The following is a 24,025-nucleotide window of genomic DNA, read 5'->3' as shown; positions in this document are numbered from 1 at the left end:
GTAATAAGTGCACACCCATGGCTGCATGCCGGCCACATGACACAGAGGTTCACTCCTTTTTCACACCTGCACGAATTATTCCTTCTGCCTGCAATGCTCTTCCTTCTGTTATGTGCAGGGCCAGCTCCTTCCTGTCAGTCAGGGCTCAGCTCAGATGACCCCACCTCAGAGAGGTCCTCCCAGACCACCTGGTCTGAAGCAGCCCTTCCTCAACATTCTCCACCACACACACATAATATCCTGTTTGTTTCTAAAAATCACGATCTGAAATCACCTTCAGTTGATTATCTCATAGTTTGTATCTCCCCACCCCTCGTAGCTCAGTCAGTAAAGAATCTTCCTGCAATGCAGGAGACCCAGGTTTGATCCCTGGGTTCGGAAGATCCCCTGGAGCAGGGAATGACTACCCACTCCAGTATTCTTGCCTGGAGAAGCCCCATGGACAGAGGAGCATGGCAGGCTATAGTGCATGGGGTTGCAAGAGTCAGACATGACTTAGTGACTCAGCCTGAAACTGAACATAATGATTTCCCACTCTACATTCCTTGAAATCTACATTCCTACAAAATCTAATGATGTTAAAAATTATCAGCAATTTTCAAATGCAATCTCATAAACATGAGTTGAACAAAACAAAGTCTTTAAGGAGTTGAAGCACTTCCTTAAGTACACAGTAACCTTCGGAGTAGTCAGAGAAACTGTTTCCTATGTCAACTCCCTGGTTAGAAATAACAATATCTATATCTACATCTCTGTCTGTCCATCTAACACCATATGCATCTGAGGTAACCTGTCAGGTCATCTGGTTCCTGTCTTATAGCAGCTTACAACCTAACTGGAAGTTTCCATCTAATGTTTCTTTCATACATAAACCATTTTACCCAAAGGAAATAAAGGAAGCTACTGAGGAATATGAGATTATGTACCTGATGAATTCTTTCCACATCAGTAAGGCTTCTAGTGTTTTCAGTGGGGGTAAAAGTTCGAATAATTATTTTAGTAAGCTGTTCTAAATTTCCACTACCCTCTTCTGCAGAAATCTAACACTCAAACCAGGTGCATCTGTTCAAAACTGCTACGGTCCTGTCGGATCTGTCGATAAAGCCAACCCTACTAGAGTAGCCCAAGCAACTGTACCAAGGATGTACCAAACAACTGTACCAAGCCAAAGGCAATCATGTATGGCGAGAACATTAAGGGAGGTCAAATGCTTTGAATACAGCTTTGTAAAATTATGCCTAAGAAAAGAGCTTCAGACTGGATGGTGGTACCTTGAACCTGAGACTCCCCTTTTGGGGGAAGCATTAATCCTAGCTGATAAAGAAAAATGCTTCTGTATCCTGACTGATACTGAACTGTTGTTCTGATATCTACTGTCCATTCTAGACTATGTTACATTTCCTTGCCCAAACCCTGTTATGAAAAACAATCTGGGCCTGTGCCTTTCTTGCACAGGAAGGATAAATCTATCTATCCACAGACCCTAAACAATATGCTCTCAGACTATACATGAAATGGGGGAAATTATTTTCTTTCTAAGTAGATGAAGCATCAAACAAGTCCCTGTAGAAAAGAATGTCCAAAGTATGTCTGTCTTCAAATAATTATTAGAACATACTAAAAAATAAAACCATCACATGTAACTCTGTGGTACAGTTAGAAAGTAACCTTAATTCCTGTTTCTTTGACCTCAAGTGTCTATCTTACTCTATAGACAAAAAAATCCAGCTAGAATAACAGATAAGATTGGAGCATGGACCAGTCAAGTCTGAAAAACATGCACAGTGGTTCTTTGTAAATCAGCAACTACAAAATATGTACTTGGTTCCATATAGCGTTAGGTGCCAAGATGAATAAATCTTAGAAAGCACTCACAGAACTCAGATGGAGACCAAAAACAAACAAACAAAATCGAGAACAATTGGATTTGCTGAATTCAATATGGTGAGTCCAATGTAACAGTGATACAGATACATGTTTTAAGTGGTACTGCTAGCAGTCTCCTCTTTTGCCAACAGTACATTCCTAGAGAACACATCATACAGGATTTCTCAAAGGTACTGTTTTCCTTTTGGGACTCGTGCCAAATAAACTGCACTAAATTGCACCCAATAAATTGGTAAACAGTATGTTCAAATGACAATTTTTCTACAATTAGAAATGTTACTAACAAAACAAAATACTAAGCATTAAAGTGAAAGTGAAGTCGCTCAGTCGTGTCCGACTCTTTGCAACCCCATGGACTGTAGCCTACCAGGCTCCTCTGTCCATGGGATTTTCCAGGCAATAGTACTGGAGTGAACTGCCATTTCTTTCTCCGGGGATCTTCCTGACCCAGGAATCGAACCCGGGTCTCCTGCATTGTAGACAGACGCTTTACCATCTGAGTGAGCCACCAGGGAAGTCTTGGTGGCTTCTCTAATAGCTCAGCTGGTAAAGAATCTGTCTGCAATGCAGGAGACCCTGGTTCAATTTCTGAAGATCTGCAGGAGAAGGGATATAGGCTACCCACTCCAGTGTTAAGCCAATGTGGCTACATACTGACCAGTAATTATTGTTAATTTCCACTAAGCATTATGTCCAATTAAAAAAACAAATCCAACAGGTTACATAAGGATCTTCAAGCTTCAGAGATATATCAAAGGGATAAAACAGTTATGCAAAAATCTTACACAATAAACAAAACATTTTTATAATAGCTGTATTATCTGGTCTCTTCAGGAAAAAATTTGAGGCAATGCTTTTTCCCCCTCAAGATAAATACCCTGTGCTAGAAGGAACATTTAAAGTTATCTCATGGACTCTAACGTGTGTGTATGTGTGTGATCAGTCATGTCTGACTCTTTGCGACCCATTGGACTACAGTCTGCTAGGCTCCTCTATCTGTGAAATTTTCCAGGCAAGAATACTGGAGTAAATTGCCATTTCTTAATCCAGGGTATCTTCCCAATCCAGGGATCAAGCCTGAAGCTGTTCTCAAAGTACTGCACTGACCTTTAATGATAATTCAGCAAGAAAAATAACGGTATGATCAGACTTTCATAATTCATGTAAATATAATTTTTAAAAAAACAAGTAAATTAAATAGATGTACACAGAATAGCTTTTAGGTAAACTTTTAAAAATTTCCCTAAATCTTCTGGTACCTTAGAACCTTAAAATTTTGTTAAATTCAGCTAAATAGTGAGTTAAACTCATTGAATATCTGAATCATTTTCAAATAAGAAAAAACACTGAAAAAGCAAATACTGAACATAGGTTTATCCAGTTTTGGCTTTCTTTGACTGAGTTACTAAAGATATTTGGTTTTCTTAGTAAACATGTTTTGTGCCATGCTAAAAGAACTGTACTATGAGAAAGCATGATTCTAGAAATTATGAAGGGTATTCATAAATTGACTAAAGAATGCTTTATTAGAAACCAAGGTTACCAAGGGTTAAGAATTCTAATCCTTTAACATAATTAAAGCTACAAGAAATAGTAAGTGAAAAATCTTCATATAAAAGAAAAATAGGATGGTAAAAGAAGGTATAAGAGATGTATTTTTGTTGAAATAAAAGAAAATAACTGTCCTAAAGCAGGCTTATCATTTCAGAAAGGGAAAGAGGAAAAACACAGAATAAAATCTGAAGGGGTATTATGAAAGTTGTAGGATTTTGGAAAGAGAATCTGGGAAAGGAATTTTATGAGTGATCAAGCTGGGTAAGATTGAACAAATTTGTTGTAAGGGTTTGAAAAAAATAAGCTTTAATATCAATAGTGTACTTATGTAAAACTGGAACTTAATTTTCCATCATCTACTAAAAGACCAAAGTTTGCTTGGACTATGATCTGCTTCTGAGAAAATTCTATGAAAGTTTTCTTTCTTACCTTTTAAGTACTCTTGTCTACAAAGCAAAGATTTTGTGTTTTACCAGAATTATTTTTCTGTGCTTCATGTTATCTCAATCAGATCTTTGTTTTTACTTATGAAAACAAAGTCTTTTCAATTTTAAAAGAGCTAAATTTTGCTCAGAACTATGTAACCTTCTTAGGTAATAAAGTATTGATTTATAATAATCTGTGATCATATTTAGTCAGATGTCTGAACGCTTCTGATGTTTTTGACAAACTTCCCCAAGATCAAACTCTAAATAAAGTCTTTTTGACCTGAAAGTAACATTGGATATTTCCAGAGGGCTCCTACAACATCTCAAAAGATTTGTTTTCTTTCTTACAAAAAGAGAAATCAAACTAATTAGGCTCATTTGGCATGTTAAACTATATGGGAAGCACTGTTAAGTAAGTGATGATAAACTTTCTTAGGTTATAATGCATGGTGAATGTTATTAATATAAATGTTCCAGAAATTTTATAAAATTCTGATATATCCTGGTATGATGTTACCAGTCATAATCTAGTTAGTCTCTTAAAATGTATGTCACAGAAATAACCAACTTCAGTAATCTGTTCATAGTGTATTCCTGAGAGACGAAACCTCAGACACCACACTCTGCAGTCTGGAAATTTCATCTCTAGAAAGACTCCTTTCAATCCCACTGAAAAGGCCTCAATCAGGTACTGTTAACCAACCTTATGTCATCAAATCCCAAAAGAAATACTCTTGGATTAACACATCACATGTAAAGAAAGCATCAAACCCAGAGTGGACTTGCACTGGTGACTTGAAAACAAAGACCTCTAAGAAATGAAGCAGATGACATCTGAAGGAGACAGCTGACAGAACCAGGCCAGTATACCTTTTTCTCTCGTTCTTAGGAAGACAATGCTGTTATTGGCATTTCCCAAACTACTGCAAAAAGGGGAACTTCTCTGACCTTTGGATCTGTCATTAGAAACTTCAATCTGTTCATGATACTGGAAATACCTCATTTTTCCCTGTAACCAATTTCTCATCACCAACATCTGCTGGATCATAGAAAAAGTTAAGGGAATTCCAAAAACATCTGCTTCTGTTTCACTGACTATGCTAAAGTCTTTGACTGTGTGGATCACAACAAACTGGAAATTTCTTAAGAGATGGGAATACCAAACCACCTTACCTGCCTCCTGAGAAACCTGTATACATGTCAAGAAGCAACAGTGAGAACTGGACATGGAACAACAGATTTGTTCAAAATTGGGAAAAGAATATGCCAAGGCTGTATATTGTCACCCTGCCTATTTAACTTCTATGCAGAGTAGATCATGCGAAATGCTGAGCTGGATGAAGCACAAGCTGGAATCAAGATTTCCAGGAGAAATAACAATAACCTCAGATACGCAGATGACACCATCCTTATGGCAGAAAGCAAAAAACTAAAGATAAAGAGCCTCCTGGTGAAAGTGGAATAGGAGAGTGAAAAAGCTGACTTGAAACCCAACATTCAAAAAACGAAGATCATGGCATCTGGTCCCATCACTTCTTGGCTAATAGATGGGGTGAAAGCAGAAACAGTGATGTTTTATTTTCTTGGGCTCCAAAATCACTGAGGATGGTGACTGCAGCCTTGAAATGAAAAAACGCTTGCTCCTTCGAAGAAAAGGTATGACAAACCTAGAAAGCATACTGAAAATCAGAGACATCATTCCACTGACAAAGGTTACACAGTCAAAGCTATGGTTTTCCACTTGTCATGGGTGGATGTGACTCGGACCATAAAGAAGGCTGAACACAAAAGAATCGATGCTTTTCAATGTGGTGCCGGAGAAGATTCTTAAGAGTCCCTTGGACAGCAAGGAGATCAAACCAATCAATCCTAAAGAAAATCAACCCTCAATATTCATTAGAAAGACTGATAGTGAAGCTACAATACTTTGGCCACCTGATGCAAAGAGCTGACTCAATGGAAAAGACCCTGATGGTGGGAAAGATTGAGGGCAAAAGAAGAAGGGGGCAATAGAGGATGAAGTGATTGGATGCATTAATCACTGATTTATCAGTGATCTGATTAAATGGACAAGAGTTTGAGCAAACTCCGGGAGACATGAAGGACTGGGAAGCTTGGCATGCTGCAGTCCATGGAGTCACAGACACAGACACGACTTAGTGACTAAACATCAACACATCACTTACATGTGGAATATAAAATGTGGATCAAATGAACCTATCTATGAAGTAGAAACAGACTCACAGATATACAGAACAGACATAGGGTTTCCAAGGGGGAGCCTGGGTCGGGGAGGGAAGGATAGGAGTCTGGGGTTAGTAGATGCAAACTGTTACATTTAGAACTGAAAACCACAACGGTGCTCAGGGAACTCCATTTACTATTCTGGAATAAACCACAATGGAAAAGAAAACAAAAAGGAATGTATATATGTATATAACTTAATCATTTTGCTGTACGGCAAAAATGTACACAACATTGTAAAATAACTGTAGTTCAATAAAAAATTAATAAAAAATATCCATGACAATCAATAAATATTTGTTGAATAAAAGTAGAAAAAATGGGCCCAGTGATAGGATTTGTGTACCTTTTTTAAGTTTCTACCTCTGTCACTCTTAATAAAGGCAGTGAGAAGATAAATTAAATATCACTTAGAAGAAACATGCGTTACTATTATGTATAACATCAGTCAGGTTCCTGTCTATCCATGTTAATTCAGAAAATCAAGGAAGAAATCCATCTCTCCCAAACTAAAATCATAACAAAAAAGCCTAATCTACTGTTTCAATAAGGAAGCAAGGAGGTGGATTGAAATCTAACTGATGGGCGAAATATAAGAAGAGTCTTCAACTAGTCCACCAAGGCAAATTAAGGCTGCCATGGCTGACCAGCTTAAAGTGATTTCTTCCACCAGCAAGATCAGCAGATTTATGAATTCTAGTTCATATTCATAGGCAGAGCACACAATGTCACACTGAAAAATGTGCTTGAAAATTCAGTAATAAATTCCAGTATGTTTTTATTAATAGTTTTAGAATTTACTCACAACTTTGCTAGACTGAGAAAGATGGTGAATCCAGTGAACTATCATTTCCTGATGTCTACTAAGGGAAGCCTTTGATGGTAGGCTTTAAGTACTCACAAATGCACAAATCATGGTTAAGACAGGCCTGTGTACAGGCTTACATGTACTGGACTGGCTGATATTACTTTATGTATGCTAGGCAGATAATCACTTTTCTGACCTTTTTAAACTCACCTTCTTGTTGATCACCGGGCTTTTCTTCAGGCTGACCATTATTCTGGTTTGGAGATCCTATAAAAACAAAGAAATATTCTGTGAAGAATGGCTATCAATATTTAACTAATGATACGGGCAATATGCTTCCTTTTTTTTTAGTGGCCTCTGGTGGGTGAGAGGGTAGATGATTCCACAGGAAATTCTACTTTTGCACTGTTTCTCTGAAACATGCCTTGAAACTGTTCATAAATCTAGATCTGCATCGCTGGATTTTTTCAGACTGAAGACATATAGTTAATGTAACACTTACCAGGTACTTACTATGTGCCCCACTGATAAAATAGATTGGACATGAGGCCATGTGGTTATGAGGAATTTCTAGTACTGACAACTCTGCTCTTCTGAGGAGAGTGGACACCCTTACTATGAACGAGTGCCCAGGTCTTGTGCACCAGCACGCCTAACGTCATACAATGGAGAGCAGATGAAGTGGCTTTGGGTTTTCACGTAAACTTGGAAGCCTTCTTGATATAATTCTTTGAATTTTTAATTAGTAACTTAAAATTTGGAAAAAGTTTGGAGGAATTCATGCTCCACTTAAGCAACTTTTCAGGGTGCATTATTCACCCTGGATCTTTATATAATGGAAGATTAAACACATATATTACATGGGAGGCGAGCAAGTATGTTATTGTGTACTTTCCCAAAGAAGGCCACCCCCAACCAAAAACCTCCCAAGTACAAAGAAAGTATGCAAAAACAATTCTGAAGAAGCTATGTTTACTGTCTGCCAATTTCTTCCTCTTGCTGGAATCATAATCCATTTATACCAAAAGACTATAGTGTGAAGATTAAACCTGAAAGAGATCAAGGTCAGCAGACTATGTATTTAGATGTATTTAGCAGCAGGTAGCAAATAATTGACAATATTACGAAGGGCTTACTACATGCCACGCCTTGTGGGGAGCATGTAACCTGCATTAGCCCATCTAACCACCCAAACAATTCTGTGACAGGAACACAGCTAGGCAGTGACAGAAGGGAACTACATTTACTATTCTGCAATAAACCACAATGGAAAAGGAAATAAAAAGAATGAATACATGTATATAACTAAGTCATTTTGCTGTACAGCAGAAATGAACACAACACTGCAAATTAACTTTACTTCAATAAAAAATCTCCATGACACTGCACAACACTGTGAATGTATTTAATGCCACCTCTACACTGATAAATGACTACATTTTGAATTTTATGTTATGTGCATGTTTCAACAATGAAATAACACAAAAAACAAAGAAAAACTCCAAGAAGTCAGAGCTTGTTCCCTTTTGCACTGTGTCCACACATTCAGATCAGATCAGATCAGATCAGTCACTCAGTCGTGTCCAACTCTTTGTGACCCCATGAATCGCAGCACGCCAGGCCTCCCTGTCCATCACCAACTCCCGGAGTTCACTGAGACTCACGTCCATCGAGTCGGTGATGCCATCCAGCTATCTCATCCTCCATCGTCCCCTTTTCCTCCTGCCCCCAGTCCCTCCCAGCATCAGAGTCTTTTCCAATGAGTCAACTCTTCGCATGAGGTGGCCAAAGTACTGGAGTTTCAGCTTTAGCATCATTCCTTCCAAAGAAATCCCAGGGCTGATCTCCTTCAGGATGGACTGGTTGGATCTCCTTGCAGTCCAAGGGACTCTCAAGAGTCTTCTCCAACACCACAGTTCAAAAGCATCAATTCTTCGGCGCTCAGCCTTCTTCACAGTCCAACTCTCACATCCACACATAACCACAGGAAAAACCATAGCCTTGACTAGACGAACCTTCGTTGGCAAAGTAATGTCTCTGCTTTTGAATATGCTGTCAAGGTTGGTCATAACTTTCCTTCCAGGAGTAAGCGTCTTTTAATTTCATGGCTGCAGTCACCATCTGCAGTGATTTTGGAGCCCAGAAAAATAAAGTCTGACACTGTTTCCACTGTTTCCCCATCTATTTCCCATGAAGTGGTGGGACTGGATGCCATGATCTTCGTTTTCTGAATGTTGAGCTTTTAGCCAATTTTTCACTCTCCACTTTCACTTTCATCAAGAGGCTTTTTAGTTCCTCTTCACTTTCTGCCACAAGGGTGGTGTCATCTGCATATCTGAGGTTATTGATATTTCTCCTGGCAATCTTGATTCCAGCTTGTGTTTCTTCCAGTCCAGCGTTTCTCATGATGTACTCCACACATTAAAGACACTCAATAAATACTTGTTGAATAAAAGTAGAAAATATGGGTCCAGTGATAGGATTTGTGTGCCTTTTTTAAGTTTCTACCTCTGTCACTCTTAATAAAGGCAGTGAGAAGATAAACTAAATATCACTTAGAAGAAACATGCGTTGATGGTACTATTATTTATAACATCAGTCTGCTCCTATTTTTACATGTTAATTGAGAAAATCAACAAAGAAATCCATCTGTCCCAAACAAAATGCACAAGAAAAAAGCCTCATCTATTGTTTTAATAAGGAAGCAATGGCATGGATTGAAATCTAACTGATGGGCGAAATATAAGCAGGGTCTCCTTAGAGTCCACCAAGGCAACTTAAGGCTGCCATGGCTGACCAGCTTAAAGTGATTTCTTCCACCAGCAAGATCAGCAGATTTATGAATTCTAGTTCATATCCATAGGCAGAGCACACAATGTCACACTGAAAAATGTGCTTGAAAACTCAGTAAAACATTCCAGTATGTTTTTATTAATAGTTTTAGAATTAACTCACAACTTTGCTAGACTGAGAAAGATGGTGAATCCAGTGAACTATCATTTCCTCATGCCTACTAAGAGAAGCCTTTGATGGTAGGCTTTAAGTATTCACAAATGCACAAATCATGGTCAAGACAGGCCTGTGTACCAGCTTACATGTACTGGACTAGCTGATATTACTTTATGTATCCTAAGCAGAGAATCTGTTTTCTGACCTTTTTAAACTCACCTCCTTGCTGACCACTGGACTTTTCTTTAGATTGATCATTATTCTGCTTTGGAGATCCTATAAAAACAAAGAAATATTCTGTGAAGAATGGCTATCAATATTTAACTAATGATACGGGCAATATGCTTCTTTTTTTTTTTAGTGGCCTCTGGTGGGGGAGAGGGTAGATGATTCCACAGGAAATTCTACTTTTGCACTGTTTCTCTGAAACATGCCTTGAAACTGTTCATAAATCTAGATCTGTATCGCTGGATTTTTTCAGACAGAAGACATATAGTTAATGTAACACTTACCAGGTACTTACTATGTGCCCCACTGATAAAATAGATTGGACATGAGGCCACGTGGTTATGAGGAATTTCTAGTACTGACAACTCTGCTCTTCTGAGGAGAGTGGACACCCTTACTATGAACGAGTGCCCAGGTCTTGTGCACCAGCACACCTAACTTCATACAATGGAGAGCAGATGAAGTGGCTTAGGGTTTTCATGTAAACTTGGAAGCCTTCTTGATATAATTCTTTGAATTTTTAACTACTAACTTAAAATTTGGAAAAAGTTTGGAGGAATTCATGCTCCACTTAAGCAACTTTTCAGGGTGCATTATTCATCCTGGATCTTTATATAATGGTAGATTAAACACATTATTACATGGGAGGCGAGCAAGTATGTTATTGTGTATTTTCCCAAAGAAGGCCGCCCCCACACCAAAAACCTCCCAAGTACAAAGAAAGTATGCAAAAACAATTCTGAAGAAGCTATGTTTACTCTGTCTGCCAGTTTCTTCCTCTTGCTGGAACCATAATCCATTTATACCAAAACACTATGCTGTGAAAATTAAACCTGAAAGAGATCAAGGTCAGCAGACTATGTATTTAGATGTATTTAGCAGCAGGTAGCAAATAATTGACAATATTACGAAGGGCTTACTACATGCCACGCCTTGTGGGGAGCATGTAACCTGCATTAGCCCATCTAACCACCCAAACAATTCTGTGACAGGAACACAGCTAGGCAGTGACAGAAGGGAACTACATTAACTATTCTGCAATAAACCATAATGGAAAAGGAAATAAAAAGAATGAATACATGTATATAACTAAGTCATTTTGCTGTACAGCAGAAATGAACACAACACTGCAAATTACCTTTACTTCAATAAAAAATTACTAAAAAATCTCCATGACACTGCACAACACTGTGAATGTATTTAATGCCACCTCTACACTGATAAATGACTACACTTTGAATTTTATGTTATGTGCATGTTTCAACAATAAAATAACACAAAAAACAAAGAAAAACTCCAAGAAGTCAGAGCTTGGTCCCTTTTGTACTGTGTCCACACATTAAAGACACTCAATAAATACTTGTTGAATAAAAATAGAAAATTGGATCCAGTGATAGGATTTGTGTACCTTTTTTAAGTTTCTACCTCTGTCACTCTTAATAAAGGCAGTGAGAAGATAAACTAAATATCACTTAGAAGAAACATGCGTTGATGGTACTATTATTTATAACATCAGTCTGCTCCTATCTTTACATGTTAATTGAGAAAATCAAGGAAGAAATCCATCTGTCCCAAACAAAAAGCACAAGAAAAAAGCCTCATCGATTGTTTTAATAAGGAAGCAAGGGCGTGGATGGAAATTTATCTGATGGGTGAAATATAAGCAGGGTCTCCTTAGAGTCCACCAAGGCAAATTAAGGCTGCCATGGCTGACCAGCTTAAAGTGATTTCTTCCACCAGCAAGATCAGCAGATTTATAAATTCTAGTTCATATCCATAGGCAGAGCACACAATGTCATACCAAAAAATGTGCTAGAAAACCCAGTAATAAATTCCAGTATGTTTTTATTAATAGTTTTAGAATTTACTCACAACTTTGCTAGACTGAGAAAGATGGTGAATCCAGTGAACTATCATTTCCTGATGCCTACTAAGGGAAGTTTTTGATGGTAGGCTTTAAGTATTCACAAACGCACAAATCATGGTTAAGACAGGCCTGTGTACAGGCTTACATGTACTGGACTAGCTGATATTACTTTATGTATCTAGGCAGATAATCCGTTTTCTGACCTTATAAAACTCACCTCCTTGGTTGTTACCATTGGAGTTTCCTCCAGACTGAGGATTATTCTGGCTTGAAGATCCTATAAAAACAAAGGAATATCCTGTGCATAATGGCCATCAATATTGAACTAACGATACTGGCATTATGCTTCTTTTTTTTTTTTTTTCTTTCAGCCTCTGGCGGGTGAGAGGGTAGATTATTCCACAGGAAATTCTACTTTTGCACTGCTTCTATGAAACATGCCTTGAAACTGTTAATAAATCTAGATGTGTATCACTCGATTTTTTCAGACAGAAAACATGTAGCTAATGTAACACTTACCAGGTACTTACTCTGTGCCAGCCACTGATAAAATAGTTTGGACATGAAGCCATGTGGTTATGAGGTATTTCTACTACTGACAACTCTGCTCTTCTGAGGAGAGTGGACACCCTTACTGTTAACGAGTGCCCAGGTCTTGTGCACCAGCACACCTAACTTCATACAATGGAGAGAAGATGAAGTGGCTTACGGTTTTCACATAAACTTGGAAGCCGTCTTGATATAATTCTTTGAATTTTTAACTAGTAACTTAAAATTTGGAAAAAACTCTGGAAGAATTCTATGCTTCAGTTAAGCAACTTTTCAGGGTGCATTATTCACCCTGGATCTTTGCATAAGGGAAGATTAAACACATATATTACATGGGTGGCGAGTAAGTATGTGATTGTGTACTTTTCACAAAGAAGGCCTCCCCAACCCCCATCACCTCCCAAGTACAAAGAAAGTAACCAATAACAATTCTTATGGAGCAGCTTTACTCTCTGTGCAAATTTCTTCCTCTTGCTGGAACCATAATCGATTTATCCCAAAAGACTATGGTGTGAAGATTAAACCTGAAAAAGATCAAGGTCCGTATGGGCTCGATAAAAGACAGAAATGGTATAGACCTAACTGAAGCAGATGATATTAAGAAGAGTTGGCAAGAATATACAGAAGATCTGTACAAAGAAGATCTTCACGACCCAGATAATCACCATAGTGTGATCACTCACCTAGAGCCAGACATCCTGGAATGTGAAGTCAAGTGGGCCTTAGAAAAAATCACTACGAACAAAGCTAGTGGAGGTGATGGAATTCCAGTTGAGCTATTTCAAATCCTGAAAGATGATGCTGTGAAAGTGCTGCACTCAATATGTCAGCAAATTTGGAAAGCTCAGCAGTGGGCACAGGACTGGAAACAGTCAGTTTTCATTCCAATCCCACAGAGAGGCAATACCAAAGAATGCTCACACTACTGCACAATTGCACTCATCTTACACGCTAGTAAAGTAATGCCCCAAATTCTCCAAGCCAGGCTTCAAGAGTACATGAACCGTGAACTTCCAGATGTCCAAGCTCGTTTTAGAAAAGGCAGAGGAACCAGAGATCAAATTGCCAAGATCCGCTGGATCATGGAAAAAGCAAGAGAGTTCCAGAAAAACATCTGCTTCTGCTTTATTGACCATGCCAAAGCCTTTGACTGTGTGGATCACAATAAACTGTGGAAAATTCTCAAAGACATGGGAATACCAGAGCACGTGACCTGCCTCTTGAGAAACCTGTATGCAGGTCAGGAAGCAACAGTTAGAACTGCACATGGAACAACAGGCTGGTTCCAAATAGGAAAAGGAGTACGTCAAGACTGTATATTGTCACCCTGCTTATTTAACTTCTATGCAGAGTACATCATGAGAAACTCTGCACTGGAGGAAGCACAAGCTGGAATCAAGATTGCTGGGAGAAATATCAATAACCTCAGATATGCAGATGACATCAACCTTATGGCAGAAAGTGAAGAGGAACTAAAGAGCCTCTTGATGAAAGTGAAAGAGGAGAGTGAAAAAGTTGGCTTAAAGCTCAAATTTCAGAAAAGGAAGATCATGGCATCTGGTCCCATCACTTCATGGCAAATAGACGGGGAAACAGTGGAAAGTGTCAGACTTTATTTTTCTGGGCTCCAAAATCACTACAGATGGTGACTGCAGCCATGAAATTAAAAGACGCTTACTCCATGGAAGGAAATTTATGACCAACCTAGATAGCATATTGAAAAGCAGAGACATTACTTTGCCAACAAAGGTCTGTCTAGTCAAGGCTATGGTTTTTGCAGTGGTCCTGTATAGATGTGAGAGTTGGACTGGGAAGAAAGCTGAGTGCCGAAGAATTGATGCTTTTGAACTGTGGTGTTGGAAAAGACTCTTGAGAGTCCCTTGGACTGCAAGGAGATCCAACCAGTCCATCCTAAAGGAGATCAGTCCTGGGTGTTCATTGAAAGGACTGATGTTAAAGCTGAAACTCCAATACTTTGGCTACTTCATGCGAATAGTTGACTAACTGGCAAAGACCCTGATGCTGGGAGGGATTGGGGGCAGTAGGAGAAGGGGACGACAGAGGATGAGATGGCTGGATGGCATCACTGACTCGATGGACATGAGTTTGAATGAACTCCGGGAATTGGACCAGGGAGGCCTGGTGTGCTGCGATTCATGGAGTCACAAAGAGTCAGACACGACTAGTGACTGAACTGGAGCAGCCCGGAGCAAATAATTGAGAATATGATGAAGGGCTTACTACATGCCATGCCTTGTGGGGAGCATGTAACCTGCATTAGCCCATCTAACCCCCAAAACAATTCTGTGACAGGAACACAGCTAGGCAGTGATAGAAGACCCACAGGAGACACATAGGAGACCACCCAGCTGTGTTTAGTTGCTCCGCTGTGTCTGACTCTTTGCAATCCTGTGGACTGTAGCCCACGAGGCACCTCTGTCCGTGGAGATGCTCCAGGGAAGAATACTGGAGTGACTTGCCATGTCCTCCTCCAGGGGATCTTTCCAACCCAGTGATCAAATCCAGGTCTCCTGCACTGCAGGTGGATTCTTTACCATCTGAGCCACCAGAAAAGCCCGGGAAAACTGGAGTGGGTAGCCGACCCCTTTCTCCAGGGGATTCCACCCAGGAATCAAACCAGGGTCTCCTGCCTTGCAGGCAGATTCTGGACACTCAGCCAGTAAGCGGCGGATTCTCAGATGTGGACCAGGCTGTTTGATTCCAAAGTGCATACGTGAGAGTGCCAAATCGAAGTGCTGATTTTCTACGATAAACCTGCTTCTGCCCGCATATTCCCAGTTGTTACATTGGTGATTGCTCAACCCTAACACCAGGAAGTTATCTTTTGAGTTTTCCTTCATCCTCACTCCACCATCCAAACCATTAGCAATGATTTCAGTTCCACACCCCAAGGAGATCTAGACTCTACCCTCTTATCCCCATTACCCCATGTCTTCATCTTTTGCCCGGATTACAAGAGCCTCCTGTTTTTCTCTCCCTGCTGTCGTCACTCTTATGATGTTTTCCGTTTTTCTTTTTTCTGCCTTGAGGAAGAAGGCAGAAACTCCCTTCTAAGCTCTTTCTAGTTTTAAGACCTCTTCACCCTTTTTCAAAAATACCTATCAAGTACCTACTGTGTGCAAGCACTGATATAAAGAATGTCTTGGATGATCTAAGTACAGGGAGGCGGGTGCTTTACGTGAGAAAAAGAGACCAAGTATTACAGCAGAATACTTCACTAAATGGACTTAAGTTCATAAAGTGCCACAGATTCATTAAAGATTAATTTCATCTCCTAACTGGATACCCTTTATGATGGCCTTTGAAGACTGCAATCACTTTATACTTAGCTTATTAAAAAGGTCTAACCAAGGTCCGCCTAGTCAAAGCTATGGTTTTGACAGTAGGCATGTGCAGATGTGAGTTGAACCATAAAGAAGACTCAACACAAAATAACTGATGCTTTTGAATGTGGTGCAAGAGAAGATTCGTAAGAGTCTCTTGGACTGCAATGAGATCAAACCAGTCAATCCTAAAGAAAATCAACCTTCAATATTCATTGGAAAGACTGATGCTGAAGCTACAATACTTTGGCCACCTGATGCAAAGAGCTGACTCGCTGGAAAAGACCCTGATGCTGGGCAAGACTGAAGGCAAAAGCAGAAGGGGGCAACAGAGGATGAGGTGATTGGATGGATTACTCACGGATTAATCAGTGATCTGATTAAATGGACATGAGTTTGAACAAACTCCAGGAGACACGAAGGACCGGGAACCTTGGCATGCTGCAGTCCATGTGGTCACAGAGTCAGACACAACTTAGTGACTAAACAACAACAAATCCCTTATATGTGGAACCAAAAAATGGAGCAAATGAACCTATGTTTGAAGTAGAAACAGACTCACAGACATACAGAACAGACTTAGGATTTCCAAGGGGGAACAGGGGTTGGGGAGGGGGGGTCTAAGAGTTTGGAGTTAGTCGATGCAAACTGTTACATATAGAATTCAGAAACCACAACAGTGCACAGGGAACTCCATTTACTATTCTGGAATAAACCATAATGGAAAAGAAAATAAAAAACAATGTATACATGTATATAACTACGTAATTTTGCTCTACAGCAGAAATGAACACAACATTGTAAATTAACTGTACTTCAATAAAAAATTACTAAAAAATCTCCACGACACTGTACAATATTGTGAATGTATTTAATGCCACCTAAACACTGAAAAATGGCTAACTCTGTGAATTTTTAGTTATGTGTGTGTTTCAACAATAGAATAACACAAAAGACAGAGCTTGGTCCCTTTTGTACTGTGTCCACACATTAGAGACACTCAATATCTGTTGAATAAAAGTAGAAAAAATGGGTCCAGTGACAGGATTTGTGTACCTTTTTAAAGTTTCTACCTCTGTAACTCTTAATAAACGCAGTGAGAAGATAAACTAAATATCACTTAGAAGAAACATGTGTTGATGGTACTATTATTTATAACATCAATCAGGTTCCTATTTATCCATGTTAATTCAGGAAATCAAGGAAGAAATCCATCTCTCCCAAACTAAAATCATAACAAAAAAGCCTAATCTACTGTTTCAATAAGAAGCAAGTGGGTGGATTGAAATCTAATTGATGGGTGAAACATAAGAAGGGTCTTAAACTAGTCCACCAAGGCAAATTAAGGCTGCCATGGCTGACCAGCTTAAAGTGATTTCTTCCACCAGCAAGATCAGCAGATTTATGAATTTTAGTTCATATCCATAGGTAGAGCGCACAATGTCATACCAAAAAATGTGCTAGAAAACTCAGTAATACATTCCAGTATGTTTTTATTAATAGTTTTAGAATTTACTCACAACTTTGCTAGACTGAAAAAGATGGTGAATCCAGTGAACTATCATTTTCTGATGCCTACTAAGGGAAGCCTTTGATGGTAGGCTTTAAGTATTCACAAACGCACAAATCATGGTTAAGACAGGCCTGTGTACAGGCTTACATGTACTGGACTAGCTGATATTACTTTATGTATCTAGGCAGATAATCCGTTTTCTGACCTTATAAAACTCACCTGCTTGGTTTTTACCATTGGAGTTTCCTCCAGACTGAGGATTATTCTGGCTTGAAGATCCTATAAAAACAAAGAAATATCCTGTGAAGAAAGGCCATCAATATTGAACTAAGGGTACTGGCAATATGTTTCTTTCGGCTTCTGAGGTGTGGCAGGGTAGATTATTCCACAGGAAATTCTACTTTTGCACTGCTTCTATGAAACATGCCTTGAAACTGTTCATAAATCTAGATCTGCATCACTGGATTTTTAAAGACAGAAAACATGTAGCTAATGTAACACTTACCAGGTACTTACTATGTGCCAGCCACTGATAAAATAGTTTGGACACGAGGCCTTGTGGTTATGAGGAATTTCTACTGACAACTCTGCTCTTCTGAGGAGAGTGGACACCCTTACTGTTAACGAGTGCCCAGGTCTTGTGCACCAGCACGCCTAACTTCATACCATGGAGAGAAGATGAAGTGGCTTATGGTTTTCACATAAACTTGGAAGCCTTCTTGATATAATTCTTTGAATTTTTAACTACTAACTTAAAATATGGAAAAATTTGGAGGAATTCATGCTCTAGTTAAGCAACTTTTTAGGGTGCATTATTCATCCTGGATCTTTATATAATGGAAGATTAAACACATTTATTACATGGGAGGCAAGCAAGTATGTTACTGTGTACTTTCCCAAAGAAGGCCACCCCCACACCAAAAACCTCCCAAGTACGAGGAAAGTACACAGAAACAATTCTGAAGAAGCTATGTTTACTCTGTCTGCCAATCTTCCTCTTGCTGGAACCATAATCCATTTATACCAAAAGACTATGCTGTGAAGATTAAACTTGAAAAAGATCAAGGTCAGTAGACCATGTATTTAGATGTATTTAGCAGCAGGTAGCAAATAACTGACAATATTATGAAGGGCTTACTACATGCCAGGCCTTGTGGGGACCATATAACCTGCATTAGCCCAACTAACCCCCAAAACAATTCTGTGACAGGAACACAGCTAGGCAGTGACAGAAGACCCACAAAAGACCCACAGGAGACCCATAGGAGACCATCCAGCTGTGTTTAGTTGCTCCATTGTGTCTGACTCTTTGCAATCCCATGGAATGTAGCCCACCAGGCACCTCTGTCCATGGAAATTCTCCAGGCAAGAATACTGGAGTGACTTGCCATGTTCTTCTCCAGGGGATCTTCCCAACCCAGGGATGGAATCCAGGTCTCCTGCACTGCAGGTGGATTCGTTACCATCTGAGCCACCATGGAAGCCCATGAATACTGGAGTGGGTAGCCGATCCCTTTCTCCAGGGGATCTTTCCCACCCAGGAATCAAACCAGGGTCTCCTGCCTTGCAGGCAGATTCTGGCCACCCAGCCAGTAAGCGGCGGATTCTCAGATGTGGACCAGGCTGTTTGATTCCAAAGCGCATACAAGAGAGTGCCAAATCGAAGTGCTGATTTTCTACGATAAACCTGCTTCTGCCCGCACCAGGAAGTTATCTTTTCATTCTTCCTTCTTCCTCACTCCACCATCCAATCCATTAGCAATGATTTCAGTTCCACACCCCAAGTAGATCTAGACTCTACCCACTTATCCCCATTACCCCATGTCTTCATCTTTTGCCCAGATTACAAGAGCCTCCTGTTTTTCTCTCCCTGCTGTTGTCACTCTTATGATGGATGTTTTCCATTTTTCTTTTCTCTGGATTGAGGAAGAAGGCAGAAACTGCCCTCCTTCTAGCTGTTTCTAGTTTTAGGACCTCTTCACCTTTTTCAAAAAATACTTAGGAAGTACCTACTGTGTGCAAGCACTGAAATAAAGAATGTCTTGGACGATCAAAGTACAGGGAAGTGGGTGCTTCACATGACAAAAAAAGACCAAGTATTACAGCAGAATACTTCACTAAATGGGCTTAAGTTCATAAAGTGGCACAGATTCATTAGATTAGTTTGATCTCCTAATTGGCTACCCATTATGGTGACTTTTGAAGTCTGGCAACCACTTTATACATAGCTTATTAAAAAGCAGAGATATTATTCTGCCTTCAAAGGTCCGTCTAGTCAAATCTATGGTTTTTACAGTAGTCAGGTGCACATGTGAGTCAGAACATACAGAAGGCTGAACACAAAGAATTGATGATTTTGAATGTGGTGCCGGAGAAGATTCTTAAGAGTCCCTTGGACAGCAAGGAGATCAAACCAGTCAATCCTAAAGAACATCAACCTCAATATTCCTTGGAAAGACTGATGCTGAGCTATAATACTTTGGCCACCTGATGCAAAGAGCTGACTCATTGGAAAAGACCCTGATGCTGGGGAAGATTGAAGGCAGAAACAGAAGGGGACAACAGAGGATGAAGTGACTAGATGGATTAATCACTAATTAATCAGTGATCTATTAAATGGACAAGAGTTCGAGCAAACTCTGGGAGACATGAAGGACAGGGAAGCTCGGCATGCTGCAGTCCATGGGGTCACAGAGTCAGACACGACTTAGTGACTAAACATCAACAATCACTTACGTGTGGAATATAAAATATGGTACAAATGAACCTATCTATGAAGTAGAAACAGACTCACAGACATACAGAACAGACATAGGCTTTCCAAGGGGGGAGCCTGGGTCTGGGAGGGAGGGACTAGGAGTCCGGGGTTAGTAGATGCAAACTGTTACATATAGAACTAAGAAAGAACAATGGTGCTCAGGGAACTTCATTTACTATTCTGCAATAAACCACAATAGAAAAGAAAATGAAAAGAATGTATACATGTATATAACTAAGTCATTTTGCTGTATAGCAGAACTGAACACAACACTGCAAGTTAACTGCACTTCAATAAAAAATTACTAAAAAATCTCCATGACACTGCACAATGTTGTGAATGTATTTAATGCCACCTCTACACTGATAAATGCCTACACTTTGAATTTTATGTTATGTGTATGTTTCAACAATAAAATAACACAAAAAACAAAGAAAAACTCCAAGATGTCAGAGCTTGGTCCCTTTTGTACTGTGTCCACACATTAGAGACACTCAATAAATATTTGTTGAATAAAAGTAGAAAATATGGGTCCAGTGATAGGATTTGTGTGCCTTTTTTAAGTTTCTACCTCTGTCACTCTTAATAAAGGCAGTGAGAAGATAAACTAAATATCACTTAGAACAAACATGCATTGATGGTACTATTATTTATAACATCAGTCTGCTCCTATCTTTACATGTTAATTGAGAAAATCAAGGAAGAAATCCATCTGTCCCAAACAAAAAGCACAAGAAAAAAGCCTCATCTATTGTTTCAATAAGGAAGCAAGGGCGTGGACTGAAATCTAACTGATGGGTGAAATATAAGCAGGGTCTTCTTAGAGTCCAGCAAGACAAATTAAGGCTGCCATGGCTGACCAGCTTAAAGTGATTTCTTCCACCAGCAAGATCAGCAGATTTATGAATTCTAGTTCACATCCATAGGCAGAGCGCACAATGTCATACCAAAAAATGTGCTAGAAAACTCAGTAATAAATTCCAATACGTTTTTATTAATAGTTTTAGAATTTACTCACAACTTTGCTAGACTGAGAAAGATGGTGAATCCAGTGAACTATCATTTCCTGATGCCTACTAAGGGAAGCCAATGGTAGGCTTTGCTGCTGCTGCTGCTAAGTCACTTCAGTCGTGTCCGACTCTGTGTGACCCCACAGACGGCAGCCCACCAGGCTCCCCCGTTCCTGGGATTCTCCAGGCAAGAACACTGGAGTGGGTTGCCATTTCAACTTCTCCAATTCATGACAGTGAAAAGTGAAAGTGAAGTCGCTCAGTCATGTCCGACTCTTAGAGGCCCCATGAACTGCAGCCCGATGGTAGGCTTTAAGTAGTAACAAATGCACAAATCATGGTTAACACAGGTCAGTGCACAGGCTTACATGGACTGGACTAGCTGATATTACTTTATGTATGCTAGGCAGATAATCCGTTTTCTGAAATTTTTAAACTCACCTCCTTGGTTATCATTGGAGTTTCCTGCAGATTGAAGATTCTGCTGGTTTGGAGGTCCTTTAAATACAAAGAAATATCCTGTGAAGAACGACCATCAATATTTACCTAACGATACTGGCATTATGCTTCTTTTTTTTTTGTTTCTTTCGACTCTTGGGGGTGAGAGGGTAGATTATTCCATAGGCAATTCTACTTTTGCACTGCTTCTATGAAACATGCCTTGAAACTGTTCATAAATCTAGATCTGCATCACTGGATTTCTTTCAGACTGAAGACACATAGCTAATGTAACACTTAGCAGGTACTTACTATGTGCCAGCCACTGATAAAATAGATTGGACATGAGGCCTTGTGATTATGAGGAATTTCTACTACTGACAACTCTGCTCTTCTAAGGAGAGTGGACCACCCTTACTATTAATGAGTGCCCCAGGTCTGGTATACCAGTACGCCTAACTTCATACAATGGAGAGAAGATGAAGTGGCTTAGGGTTTTCATGTAAACTTGGAAGCCTTCTTGATGTAATTCTTTGAATTTTTAACTAGCAACTTAAAATTTGGAAAAAACTTTGGAAGAATTCTATGCTTCAGTTAAGCAACTTTTCAGGGTGCATTATTCACCCTGGATCTTTGCATAAGGGAAGATTAAACACATATATTACATGGGAGGCGAGCAAGTCAGTTATTGTGTACTTTTCACAAAGAAGACCTCCCCCACCCCAAAAACCTCCCAAGTACAAAGACAGTAAGCAATAAGATATCTGATGGTACTATTTTTACTCTGTGCGCAAATTTCTTTCTCTTGCTGGAACCATAATGCATTTATCCCAAAAGATTATGGTGTGAACATTAAACCTGAAACAGATCAAAAGTCAGCAGATTATGTATTTAGATGTATTTAGGAGAAGGCAATGGCACCCTACTCCAGTACTCTGGCCTGGAAAATACCGTGGATGGAGGAGCCTGGTAGGCTGCAGTCCATGGGGTCGCTAAGAGTAGGACACGACTGAGCGACTTCACTTTCACTTTTCTCTTTCATGCATTAGAGAAGGAAATGGCAACCCGCTCCAGTGTTCTTGCCTGGAGAATCCCAGGGATGGTGGAGTCTGATGGGCTGCCGTCTATGGGGTCGCACAGAGTTGGACATGACTGAAGCGATTTAGCAGCAGCAGCAGCAGGTAGCAAGTAATTGGGATGGGGGAGCCTGGTGGGCTGCTGTCTCTGGGGTCGCACAGAGTCAAACATGACTGAAGTCACTTAGCAGCAGCAGCAAATAATTGACAATATTATGAAGGGCTTACTACATGCCACACCTTGTGGGGACCATGTAACCTGCATTAGCCCAACTAACCCCCAAAACATTTCTGCGACAGGAATATAGCTAGGCAGTGATAGAAGACTCACAAGAGACACATAGGAGGCCACCCAGCTGTGTTTAGTTGCTCCGCTGTGTCTGACTCTTTGCAATCCTGTGGACTGTAGCCCTCCAGGCACCTCTGTCCATGGAGATGCTCCAGGGAAGAATACTGGAGTGACTTGCCATGTCCTCCTCCAAGGGATCTTCCCAACCCAGCGATTGAATCCAGGTCTCCTGCACTACAGGTGGATTCGTTACCATCTGAGCCACCATGGAAACCCATTAATACTGGAGTGGGTAGCCAATCCCTTTCTCCAGGGGATCTTTCCCACTCAGGAATTGAACCAGGGTCTTCTGCCTTGCACCAGATTCTGGCCACCCAGCCAGTAAGCGGCGGATTCTCAGATGTGGACCAGGCTGTTTGATTCCAAAGCGCATACAAGAGAGTGCCAAATCGAAGTGCTGATTTTCTACGATAAACCTGCTTCTGCCCGCACCAGGAAGTTATCTTTTCATTCTTCCTTCTTCCTCACTCCACCATCCAATCCATTAGCAATGATTTCAGTTCCACACCCCCAAGGAGATCTAGACTCTACCCTCTTATCCCCATTACCCCATGTCTTCATCTTTTGCCTGGATTACAAGAGCCTCCTGTTTTTCTCTCCCTGCTGTCGTCACTCTTATGATGCATGTTTTCCATTTTTCTTTTCTCTGGATTGAGGAAGAAGGCAGAAACTGCTCTCTTTCTAAGCTCTTTCTAGTTTTAAGACCTCTTCACCCTTTTTCAAAAATACTTATGACGTACCTACTGTGTGCAAGCACTGAAATAAAGAATGTCTTGGACAATCTAAGTACAAGGAGGCAGGTACTTTACCTGACAAAAAAAGCCAAGTATTTCAGCAGAATACTTCACTAAATGGACTTGAGTTCATAAAGTGGCACAGATTCATTAAAGATTAATTTCATCTCCTAATTGTCTACCCATTATGGTGGCTGGTGGCTTTTGTAGTCTGCAATCACTTTATACTTAGCTTATTAAAAAGGTCCAACCAAGGTCCGTCTAGTCAAAGCTATGGTTTTGACAGTAG

General features: G+C 40.0%; 1 protein-coding gene across 1 annotated transcript in view; it reads right to left on the bottom strand.

Moving 5' to 3' along the window:
- Window positions 1-24,025, bottom strand: part of TMEM123 (transmembrane protein 123) — an 80,158-nt gene that overhangs the window by 40,978 nt on the left and 15,155 nt on the right. The window contains exons 5-9 of the mRNA XM_055547521.1: window positions 21,581-21,637; window positions 17,591-17,650; window positions 12,183-12,242; window positions 10,090-10,146; window positions 7,132-7,188 (exon numbers count right to left, since the gene is read on the bottom strand). Of these exons, the coding sequence (XP_055403496.1) occupies window positions 7,132-7,188; window positions 10,090-10,146; window positions 12,183-12,242; window positions 17,591-17,650; window positions 21,581-21,637 (291 nt within the window). The remainder of the gene's footprint in view (window positions 1-7,131; window positions 7,189-10,089; window positions 10,147-12,182; window positions 12,243-17,590; window positions 17,651-21,580; window positions 21,638-24,025) is intronic.

This window comes from Bubalus kerabau, chromosome 15, assembly GCF_029407905.1.
Source record: "Bubalus kerabau isolate K-KA32 ecotype Philippines breed swamp buffalo chromosome 15, PCC_UOA_SB_1v2, whole genome shotgun sequence".
Lineage (NCBI taxonomy): Eukaryota > Metazoa > Chordata > Mammalia > Artiodactyla > Bovidae > Bubalus > Bubalus kerabau.
Note: the sequence above shows the minus strand (reverse complement) of the source record. Positions and strands in the feature narration are given on the sequence as shown.